The sequence below is a fragment of the Geotrypetes seraphini genome, chromosome 7, assembly GCF_902459505.1.
Source record: "Geotrypetes seraphini chromosome 7, aGeoSer1.1, whole genome shotgun sequence".
NCBI classification, from domain to species: domain Eukaryota; kingdom Metazoa; phylum Chordata; class Amphibia; order Gymnophiona; family Dermophiidae; genus Geotrypetes; species Geotrypetes seraphini.
The window spans coordinates 159,493,257-159,505,735 of record NC_047090.1 but is presented as its reverse complement, the minus strand read 5'-3'; the positions used below and the strand labels follow the sequence as shown (position 1 = coordinate 159,505,735).

Below are 12,479 nucleotides of genomic sequence, written 5' to 3'. Positions count from 1 at the left end.
GAGAGGAGGGAGATGCCAGGGCATGGGAGAAAGAAGGGAAGGAGATAGAGATGCCAGACCATGGGGTGGAGTGGTAAGGAAGGAAGGAAAGGAGAGGATAGAGATGCCAGAGCATAGGAGAGGGGGTGAAGCTGAAATGAATCATGTACAAAGGAGAGAAAGGGCAGAGGATATACAGTTTATTGAAGGGACATAGAAAGAGGAAAGATGCCATATGGAACAGAGAGAGGGCGGACACTGGATGGAAAGGGCAGAGAGAGGATGGATAGTGGATGCAAGGGGCAGAGAGGATGGACAGTAGATGGAAGGGGTAGAGAGAGAGAGAGAGGGCAGAAGCTGGGTGGAAGAGGCAAAGAGAAAGGACAGATGTTGCATGGAAGGGAGCGAGGACAAACACTTAATAGAAAGAAGAGAGCAAAGAGAAGATGATTAAAGCAGAAACGACAAAAGGTAGAAAAATATTTTTTTTGTTGCATTACGTAGAATCAAGTAGTATTGTAACTGTATTGATTAAAGTTTATAAATAGGAAATGGAAATAAGGCAATTTTTTTGGGTCTAAACTCCTTTCCTCAGGTCAGGACAGGATACCATAACAGCAATATACTGTACTGCAGGGGTGCCCAAATGGTCGATCGCGATCGACTAGTAGATCGTAAAGGTTTACAAGCGCCAGACTCGCAAGACTTCACTTCCGACATCAATTCTGAAGTCGGAGAGGAAGTTCTGAGCTAGCCTGCCTGGTTGACCTGGAACTTCCTCTCCGACATCAGAATTGATGTCGGAGGTGAAGTCTTGTGAGTCTGGCGCTTGTACATGCCTGGCCTGGCTCGGGGAAGCAGCAGAGAGAAATCATCGTGGTGGCTTGGGGGGTAGGGAAAGAATCGGGGAAGTGGAGAAATCGGCATGATGGCTTGGGGGGGCAGGGGGGGAGAGAGAAAGAAAGAGAGGCAGGGGGGAGAGAGAAAGAAAGAGAGACAGAAAGAAAAAGGGAGAGGCAGAAAGAAAGAAATATTGGATTTACAGTCAGAAGAAGGAACTGCAACCAGAGACTCATGAAACCACCAGACAAAAAGGTTGGAAAAATGATTTTATTTTCAATTTAGTTATCAAAATGTGTCCGTTTTGAGAATTTATATCTGCCGTCTATATTTTGCACTATGGCCCACTTTTACTAAACTGCGATAGTGGTTTTTAGGGCAAGGAGCCTATGAGTGTCGAGAGTAGTGCGGGGGCATTCAGCGCAGCTCCCTGCACTAAAAACCGCTATCGCTTAGTAAAAGGGGAGAGGGGTATATTTGTCTATTTTTGTATAGCTGTTACTGAGGTGACACTGCATATTTTAAAATCATCTGCCTTGACCTCTGAAAAAAAAAACCCAAATACAAATGATAATTAACATTTTCTCTGTGTACAGTGTGCTTTGGGTTTTTAAAAATTTTATTGTTGGTAGATTATTTTGACTTGGTCATTTTAAAAAGTAGCTCGCAAGGTAAAAAAAGTGTGGGCACCCCTGCTGTACTGTCTTGAAGAAAGATTTGGCCTCTGAAAGCTAATTGAAAAATTGATTACCGTATTTTCCTACCTACCGCGCATACCCCTCGCGCGTTATACGCGTGAGCGCGGTATACAAAAGTTTTTCTACATAGTTCCCACCCCGCCCGACGCCCGATTCCCCCCCCCCCCCCCCAGCAGGACCGCTCGCACCCCCACCCCGAACGCGCTCCCACCCGCATCCACGATCGGAGCAAGAGGGAGCCCAAGCCCTCTTGCCCGACCGACTCCCCGACAATATCGGGCCAGGAGGGAGCCCAAACCCTCCTGGCCATGGCGACCCCCTACCCCCACCCCGCACTACATTACGGGCAGGAGGGTTCCCAGGCCCTCCTGCCCTCGACGCAAACCCCCCTCCCTCCAACGACCGCCCCCCCCAAGAACCTCCGACCGCCCCCCCAGCCGACCCGCGACCCCCCTGGCCGACCCCACGACACCCCCACCCCCCTTCCCCGTACCTTTGTGTAGTTGGGACAGACGGGAGCCAAAACCGCCTGTCCGGCAGGCAGCCAACGACGGAATGAGGCCGGATTGGCCCATCCGTCCCAAAGCTCCGCCTACTGGTGGGGCCTAAGGCGCGTGGGCCAATCAGAATAGGCCCTGGAGCCTTAGGTCCCACCTGGGGGCGCGGCCTGAGGCACATGGTCGGGTTGAGAGAGTCGGGGTGGCCAGAGGAGAGTCGGGGCAGGCGAAAGGACAGTCGGGCAGCATGCGCGTTATACCCGTGAGCGCGGTATACAAGTTTTTATACATAAAATCGTGGTTTCTGCGCGCTATACCCGTGTGCGCGTTATACACGGGTGCGCGTTATCTGCGTGAAAATACGGTAGTCCAAAAAATAGTATTTTCTTATTTCTCATTATTTGTTTTATTTCTGTTTGTTAATTTGTAAAGTGGTGATTGTTATGTAGCAGGTTTTTTTCAAATTTATATCGACTGTCTTTATATTTTACACAGTATTAGAGGACGTGTCACTGTTTCTGTGGTGTTGCAGTGTATGCAGAGTCTGGTTTCTTGGTTCAGTTTAACTTTTGTCTACATAGTTTTATTTTCAGTTTGTGATTATTCCATATTGGGCAAGGGTGTTATCTGTCTGTGTGTATGAAAAGAACATGGCTTTCTGTTAGCATTGACTGTACAAGATCAACTGACTGTGAAGGATCTGGCTTGTCTAGTTTTACAATGGGTGTATTGATGTTCTAGTGCTCACTGCAGTGTTTAAGATGCTGCCTTTTCCTAGGTGCACCCTTGTTGTGTGACTCATTGATTATTACTAAAAGTATCTTTTTTATATAGAGGAGGGGGTTGTTAAAAAATCATCAGCACTGGCTGTCATATATACTAGGTAAGCCACTGGATTTAATGACCCTATTCTAACTTTACTGTTGATATAGGTGTTGTCCCACCCCCACACACTATAAAGAATTAAATTAAAGTTGTATTAACATCAAGCAGCTTTCAAATGACATTATAAGCAAATAAAAATAAAATATTTTAATACATTGCTAATTACCTGCTTCTTTACCTAAACTGTTTTGCTCTAGCTCTCACTTTGCACTACACTTCCCCCTCCGTATTCGCGGTTTCATTTTCTGGCTATTTTAAGCCCTGTAAGCGCCCCCTTAAGCCTTACCTGGTGGTCTAGAGTAGAGAGTTGCGCGGGGACAGAAATCCCACCCGTCCCCACCCGTCCCCGCCAAAGTCCCACCCGTCCCCACCCGTCCCCACCCGTCCCCGCGAGGAATCCCTCCGTCCCCACCCGTCCCCACGAGGAATCCCCTCCGTCCCTGCCCGTCCCCGCGAGGAATCCCCTACATCCCCACCTGTCCCTATAAACTACAGAAATAGTTATTTCATTTAATTATGCTACTGAATTAAAGGCTCTGGTAGAAACCCATTTAAAAATAAGCAAAAAGACTTTATTAATTTGGAAATATTAATTGGGAAGAATACATACTTTGTAAACGGGTTTCTACCAGAGCCTCTAATGTTTATAAATTTTTATCAACACAACTAATATACTACTTTATCCTTAAGCAAAAAAAAAAATAATTATTATTTTTTTCCTACCTTTATTGCCTGGTTTCTGCTTTCTTCATGTTCACATTCAATTCCTTCCATCCACTGCCTCTCTTCTCTCTGTGTCTTCCATTTGCTCTGTTACTGTGCCTCTCCCTTTCTCCCCCCTCCCAAATTGGTCTGGCACCCATCTTTTTCCCTCCGCTCCCTCCATAGTCTGGCACCTCTGTCTTCTTCCCTGCCAGCGTCTTCTTCCCATTCCCTCTTCCCCATTTCCTTTCAGTGTCCTTCTCCCCCACCATCTTCCCCATGTCCTGTCAGGCAGCATCCTTCTCCCCTCTCTGCCTTCCCCATGTCCTTTCAGCGGCCTTCTCCCCCCTCTGTCTTCCCCATGTCCTTTCAGTGGCATTCTCCACCCCTTTGTCTTCCCCAGTGCTTTCAGGGTCCTTCCCCCCCTCATCTCCCGTTTACCCCATGTCCTTTCAGCGTTCTTTTCCACCCCTTTGTCTTCCCCAGTGCTTTCAGCGGCCTTCTCCCCCCTTAAGCGTCTTTTCTTCTCCACTCCACCTTTCCTCCCTCCCTGCCTCCACCTTTGTGGCGCTTTTGCACCCGACCGACAACAGAACAGGCCCGGTCGGACAAATCTCCCTGTCCTGTAGCCGCGAATCTAAATTACCTTCTTACAGCAGCTGGAGTAGTGAAGCTGCTGTAAGAGGTAATTTAGATTCGCGGCTACAGGGCAGGGAGATTTGTCGGCCGGGCCTGTTGTCGGTCGATCGGGGGACCTGACCGGCTGTGCACATTCTTCGGGGCGGACCGCCCCCTCCCCCCTCTTTCGTTCGCCATTGCCTTCTCCCTACCTGCCCTGCCGCACACAGCCGACCGGAAGTCTTCCTGATGTCAGCGCTGACGTCGGAGGAAGGGAGGGCTTTGCTTAAGCCCTCCCTCCGACGTCAGCGCTGACATCGGGAAGATTTCCGTTCGGCTGTGTGCTGCGACAGGGCAGGTAAGGAGAAGGAGACTACCCTCGCGGCTCGACCAACCCCGCTGCGATCCAACCCCGCAGGAACCCCGCGACCCTCGGAGGCGTCCCCACGGGATCCCCGCGACCCTAGGGGGCGTCCCCACGGGATCCCCGTGACCCAAAGGGGGAACCCGCGGGATCCCCGCGGGTCCCGCGGGATTCCCGTCATCCCCGTTCCCGTGCAGCTCTCTAGTCTAGAGCAGAGGTCTCAAAGTCTCTACTTGAGGGCCGCAATCCAGTCGGGTTTTCAGGATTTCCCCAATGAATATGCATGAGATCTATGTGCAGGCACTGCTTTCAATGCATATTCATTGGGGAAATCCTGAAAACATGACTGGATTGTGGCCCTCAAGGAGGGACTTTGAGACCCCTGGTCTAGAGGGTTTTCAGGGAAGGAACGATTTTCCCACGTTCCTGCTCCGTGCAGATCACTCTCAGGAAATGGCTTGAGAGACTACGGGAGCTCAAGGCAGCCATTTCCTGTGAGCGATCTGCATGGGGCAAGAGCATGGGAAGATCGCTCCTTTCTGAAAACCCACTAGACCACCAGGTAAGGCATAAGGGGGGGAGCTTTCAGGGCTTAAAATAGCTGGGGGAAGCGGGGGTTAGGGGCAGAACCAGTCCGAATATTATTCACAGTTTTTTAATATTCACAGGCCGGCTTTGCCCCTAACCCCTGCGAACACAGAGGGGGAAGTGTACAGCAAAAAAGTAGCAGATAAAGATCAATCACACAGGTCTCCTTCAAGGCTCAGTAACACCTCTCCATAAATTATGTGGAAGAGGTCTGGAAGTGGGGATCGCATCTATTTCATATCCTCAGTGAGACCTCAGGAAGGAACCTAGTGATCAAAACATTATTAGAGGTACTGTAGAGCCATTTCTTGTATGACTGGATGAGCTATATTCATCTTTTTTTTTTTTAGTTGTTTAGATTCATGCAGAAATAAATTGCTAGATTGAACCTAATGACTTCATTAATGCATTTCCCTTTTTTAAACCTTTATACCATTTGAAAGAGGGCAAATATCTAATTATTCCCTTCTAGAATTGGATACTTCTTAAATTAAGTAAAAATATTCTGGCACAAGTGTCAAACCTTAAAAAAGGAAGTCATATTGAGCATTGGAAAATAATAATAATTAACTAATAAAAATAGTACACATTTAGGGCTCATTTTACTAAGCTGCGATAGCAATTTTAGCATGCGCTTAGCGCGTGCAGAATTGCCATGCGCACTAGACACTAACGCCAGCATTGAGCTGGCATTAGTTTTCCTGCGTAGTGCGGGGGTTTGCGTGCGCTAAAAACGATAGTACACCTTAATAAAAGAGGGGGTTAATTTTCCCCACCACCAAATTTCGCCATCCCGCCCCACCCGGCTTTTTCATGCCACCCGAATTTCTGGGGAGAACACTGAAGTTAATATTGTCCAAAAGGTTTACAGATTACCCAGGCTTTCAAATAAGAGATGGCTATTCCATGGTTGAAAATAAATACATAGACATTTCTAATTCAGCTTATGATTGCTTTTCTGTCTATTTTCAACAATTAGGGGCTTCTCTATGCTAAGGGGTTCATAATTAAAAAAAAAAAAACCACGTCTAAAAAGTGTCCTAAATGGCTACTTAGACGATCAAAAAGCCTGATCGTCCAAGTACCCATAACCAAAGCTGGTTTTTAGACGTATCTAAAATCAGCTTAGGCCTTTCCCCTGCCTCTAAACGCACAGAGAGAAAAGAGGCATGTTTAGAGGAGGGTAAAGGGCGGGCGGTGGGCAGGAGGTGGGCCGACCTACACCTAGGCGTGCAGCAGCTATAACCAAAACCGTAGGCAGGTTGCCTAGTCGGCACTTATACCTTTTTGACATAGACAAAGTCAAACCAGGTCTAAGTGCCGAAAAAGGGGCCGCTGAGCTGATGGCTGCTGGCGCGATCAGTTCAGTGGCCCAGCAACCTACCCACCGCAACCATTGCGGGAGGAGAAGTGCCTCATCTCCCCTACCACGATGCGATCACCCATCTACCGAACTGCTGTGACCCGCAGCAGGAGAGATGCCCAATCTCTCCTGCCGCGGGTTGTGGCAGTTTGGGTAGAGGAGTGATCGCATCGCGGCAGGGGAGATGGCCAATCTCTCCTGCCGCGATACATCACCCCCCCCCGACGATACCGGGGCAAGAGGGAGCCCAAGCCCTCTTGCCCCGGCGATCAGGCCCCACCCCCGCCGAGTACGATCGGGCCAGGAGGGAGCCCAAGCCCTCCTGGCCCCGATGACCCCCTACCCCCCCACCCCCCACTACAATACGGGCAGGAGGGATCCCAGGCCCTCCTGCCCTCGACACAACCCTCCTCCCCCCAACGCCCGCCCAACCCGGCTTAAGGCCCCACCCACAGGAGGAGCCTAAGGCTCCTGGGCCTATTTTGATTGGCCCAGGCGCCTCAGGCCCCATTTGTGGGCGGGGTTTCAGCCACCTGGGCCAATCCGGCCCTTTCTGGAGCCGGCTGGCCAGCCGAACGGGCAGGCTTGTAACCCATCCGTCTGGCGAACGTTGAAAGGTACGGGTTGGGGGTGGGGGGGTCGCGGGTCGGAGGGGGGGGCGATCGGGGGTTCGGGGGGGCGGTCGTTGGGGGAGGGGGGTTGTGTCGAGGGCAGGAGGGCCTGGGAAATTTACCCTCATTAAGTATGTACATACAATATTGTTAAATTGTTCATGTTGCACTGTGTATTTTAATATCATCTCTGGCTCATAAACAAACTGAAGGCGACTCTACTTTCAAAAGCTTGTAAAAATACATTGCTAGTCCAAGAAAAAAAAAAAAAAGGTATCATACTTTTCTTTGTTTTCTGTTTATTACTATTAATATTAAAAAATAGGATGTCCTCTATGTATTTTTACATGATTGCTCTTGAATGGATGATGTTAGCATAATTATGGTGAGTTTAATTATAAAAATTTTGGAGGGGGCCTCAGGATATGAGAGGCAACTAGAGTATTTGCAAGGCTGGAGGTTTGCCTATGGTGTCAAATACCCTTGCACCAGCCCTGTACTATCATTTTGGTAGGTAATGCCAGATGGACGCCATTTTTGGATACTTCCAAAATAACACTAGGTTTCAAGATATTGCCAAGTGCACAAATAAAATGGGGACCTAAAGAGACTTCTCTTTTTGTATAAAACTCTATTATGATATTAACTATAGAATTAAAATTGTTATTAAGCGGGAACAATTTTTAAAATACATGGATTGCTAGCAATCATTCTCTTTATTATTTCACTACTACTCAATAATTAAACAACAAAAACAGTAAACACAAAAATATTATAAATAAAAGAACATACATGATTCCTTAGCACATCATCATCTACATCAAAGTTTGATGTATCTGAAGGGCTGCTGACTTCTGGAATATAAGGTGCTTCTAAGTTGCGTATATTTTCCCAGTCTATTCCTTCAAAGAACTTGTGATTTTTGAAATCATCTATTCCATTCTGTCCTAGTCGACATTCTCTGCCACAGATAAGCCGTTGGATAAGATCTTTTGCTGCATCTGACACATCAGCGATATGAGAGGGGAACTGAAATCGCTCCTAGAAAGCAAGTTTATACATGTGCATAATTTTGAGACACCTGAACAGGCAAATTAACATTTTTATTTACAATATCAAAGTAAAACAAATATTGGTAAGGGTGGTACTTGCTAAATAAACCTAAAGACACATGATTGTCATAGAAGGGGACTTTGTGAATTGGTACATCAAGCTCCATTTCTAGTCATATTCAAATTCAGGCTGAAAGTTGGTTTTAACTCAAATCATTATTCAGTCATTCAAAATTAATGTTTTAATTACTCTCACAAGTAACTTTCTAATCCCCTGTCTTGTTTGTCTGACTTTAATATAAGTCCTGTCGAGCAGGGGCTATCTAAGTGTATTCGCAGCAGAAAACAAACAAAAAAAGAGTGCACACAAAATGAACAATAAAAACAAATCAAGAACAAAAACTGAATGAGAACTCTGTGTTTCTATGTAAAAAGATTTTTATTGTACATCAAATACAAGAAACTGGCATATCTCGCTGACAGGCTACCTCAGGGGTTAAATGTCATATCAGATTATGTCATAGCCGATTTCAAAAAGGCCTTTCCAATAAACTCTAGGCCCCCTGATTCTTTAAAAAGTGCCTACTGTGGGGGCGTGGCTTGGAGCGCGCACGATATGGCAGCCTAACTGCAGCGCTCCCGTATCCAGGCAACAAACGGAATAAAATAAAACTTCTACTTTTTTGAATCGCGATTAAAAATACATAAAACAAAGTCGGAGATAGCGAATATGAAGCAGGGGAAAGCTGAAAAACCTTCGACATCGGGTATCTCTGCAAAAAGAACAAAAGTTACTCCTCTGTCACCATCGAGTGTGCCGTTCCCGATGGAGACTGAAGAACTCACTGAAAAGTCAGACATTATGACAGAATTGTTCAAAATAAAATTAATGCTGACTGAAAACGCCAACAAAATATCTGAAGTCAAAGAAGAACTTCTTATAATGAAACAAGAGATCCAAACTGAGAGACTGAGAATGACAGTGCTGGAAGAAAAAATGGAGAGGTTTGATTCCTTCACACAGGAATATAACAAAGATAAAAAAGAAGTAACAGCTTTAAAAAATCAAATGGTGGACATGGAAAACCGAGGAAAAAGAAAGAACATCAGAATTTTGGGGCTGGCTGAAAATATTGAAGGGGAAGATCCTGTGTTATTCCTGGAAAATCTTTTACCTAAACTGCTTCAGCTCAATTCAAAATGGCCGTTAGAAATTGAAAGAGCCCACAGAATTCCAACAAGAAAGCCAGTAAATCAGACTGCTCCAAGACCTTTGATATTCAAGGTATTAAGATATCAACAAGCTCAAGAAATATTAAAAATGGCAAAAGCAAATAAAAACTTGAATTATAAAGGATCAAAACTGATTTTAGTACCAGATTTTGCTAAATATACAGCAAACATAAGAAAACAATTCCTTACATACAGACAGCAGCTGAAAGAAAAAGGATACATATATGGATTATATTATCCATCCACTATGAGAATATCCAGTGGAAACAAATCCATATACTTTCAAGACCCGGAAAAACTGAAAGAATTTCTGACACAAAAAGAACCTAAGTTTACATAAAAAACAGAACAATTCAGTTGAAGAAAGAAGAAAGAAGAAAGAAGAAAGAAGATGGAAAAAAGGGAAAATAAAGAAGAGTATTAATAAAAAAAAAAAATAAAATAAAAAAAAATAAAAATTAAGATATAATAAAAGGTATTAACTGGAAAAATAATTCATATTTATTGATATAGTGGATGCAATAATATAATATTATTTTATTAAATTAATTATTAATAAAATATTAGCATCCACAATCATTAATATTAATATTAATAAAAAAAAAAAATAATAAATAAATAAATAAATAAAAAAAAAATATATATATATAAAAAAAAAAAAATTTTAAAAATTTAAAATTTATATAAATTACATGTTTTAAACAAAATAGAAAATTTATTCAATCATATAGCATATTAACTTATTATGATTAAGGAATAATGAAATGATTTACAAAGAAATTATCATTAAAAATATTTATAGGAAAATTTTATTATTGATATATTGAAAATAAGAATAAAAAATGAAATATATTAATTTATTATAAAAACAATATTTCAAATTTGTATAAGAAAATTATAAGTTTATGAAATATATACAAGGAAATAATTTGATTATTGACAAGATTAATTAATAAAATAGATATCGAAAATAAAATTTTTATTTGAATCAATTATTCAGACATATTAAATGATAATGAAAAATAAGAAAATAAGTAACTGATTGTTTGATAATTAATAAAATATGAATTTATTATAAAACTTATCTATTGATATAAAATGTATATTTTATTCAACTAATTATTCAAATTAATTTATTATGAAGATGATCTATGAAAATGATTGATTTGAAATTTTATTAAAATTAATATATATATATTTATATAAAAATGAATATATATAATTTATATGAAGATCTATATAGATATATATTGAAAAATAGAGCTATATTGTAATATGTTTATTTATGAAGAGTATAATATTACATGTATGCATGATATTGATTTTAATTTTATAAATTAGATATATATAATTCTTAGTAAATTTATAAAATATTATAGATTAAATGGATATAAATTCCAATTATATAAGGGTGGAAGTATAAAGAAAATATTGAATTTAGAAATGTGTTTTTTTTTTTAGTAATAATATAATGAATTATTAGTTGCCTGGAGATGGAGATGTAGGTTTTGCATGACCAATGCGTGTTCCAAATCAGAATATGATAATGGGTGGGAGGGGAGGGAAAATAATGGGTGGGATAGAACATGAATTATTAATGAATGTGCTAGGAGATAATCGTGTAAATTATTATAGAATATTGGTTAAAATATAATTATTAATCAGATGGATATAAAAATGTATTCGCTAAATGTCAATGGTTTAAATCATTCTATTAAGAAGAAGAAATTATTATCGTTCCTTAAAAATCAAAATGCGGACATTTACTTCATTCAAGAAACCCATCTTTCGGAAATTGAATCAAAAAAATTATCTGGAGGTTGGATTTCTAAATGTTTATTTGCACCGGCTTTAAAGAAAAAAGCTGGAGTGGCTGTTCTAATAAACAAAAAATGTAATGCAGATTTTAAATTAATTAATTATGATCCCTTAGGTAGATGGGTACATATCGAGATGGTCCTGGGAAATACAACCCTGAACTTATTCAATTTGTATGCTCCTAATACGAATCAAATGGAGTTTTTTAAACAAATTCAACAATTGCTCTTACCACTGGCTACATCTAATTTAATAGTAGCAGGGGATTTCAATGCTGTAATGGATCCGATTTTGGATAAAAAACCAAGTAAAGTTATGAAATCATTAGGCTTAGATAATTTGATAACATCTTGTGATTTAGTAGATATATGGCGAATTCTTCATTTTAATGATCAGGAATTTTCTTTTTGTTCTCAGGTTCATAAATCCTTTTCACGAATTGATTATATATTTGTTTCTAATAATATAGCGCAGCGTGTCTTAAAAGCAGTAATTGATTCTATTATAATTTCAGATCATGCTGGTGTGTGGATTAATCTTCAAAATAATGATGTTGAAAATTTTGATTTAATTTGGAGATTTAATAATGATTTATTAGCGGATTCAAAATTTCTTGAAGACTTTAAAATAAAAATGCAAGAATTCTTTCAATTTAATGAATCAGATGATATTAATGCTGAGATCTTATGGGATGCTTTTAAAGCAACTATGAGAGGAAATATTATTTCATATTCAACATTTATTAATAAACAAAAAAAAAAACAATTTATTGAGATGGGAAAGCAAATTAAATTATTAGAAAATAAATTAATTGAAAAATGGGAAAATAATACACTACAAGAATTATTAAAATTAAAAGTTAAATATAATGAGATTTCTTCTCAAATTGTGAGGAAAGACATTTTCAACAAACAAGTACAATATTATGGAAATTCAAATAAAGCGGGGAAATTATTAGCAAACTTTCTAAAAGCAAAGAAAAGAAAATCTAAGATTATTGCAATTAAAGATACACAAGGTAACACACATACCAACACAAAAGATATTATAACACAATTTCTTGATTTTTATAAAGAATTATATACTTCCAATTCTTATAAAAATAAAGAACAAGACAGATTAACTTTTTTAAATTCATATATTGGACCAAATATTCCAGATCATATAAAAGGAAGTTTAGAAGAACCTATATCTTTAAAAGAATTAGAAACAGCATTGAAATCTCTTAGAG

The 12,479-nt window shown here is 40.8% G+C and overlaps 1 protein-coding gene across 3 annotated transcripts in view; it reads right to left on the bottom strand.

Annotated features, from left to right (window-relative positions):
• CDC42BPB (CDC42 binding protein kinase beta) overlaps positions 1 to 12,479 on the bottom strand; it is a 344,482-nt gene that overhangs the window by 244,962 nt on the left and 87,041 nt on the right. For all 3 annotated transcript variants that reach the window (XM_033950846.1, XM_033950844.1, XM_033950845.1), the window contains exon 8: positions 7,938 to 8,186. In XM_033950846.1, coding sequence (XP_033806737.1) covers positions 7,938 to 8,186 — 249 coding nt within the window. The remainder of the gene's footprint in view (positions 1 to 7,937; positions 8,187 to 12,479) is intronic.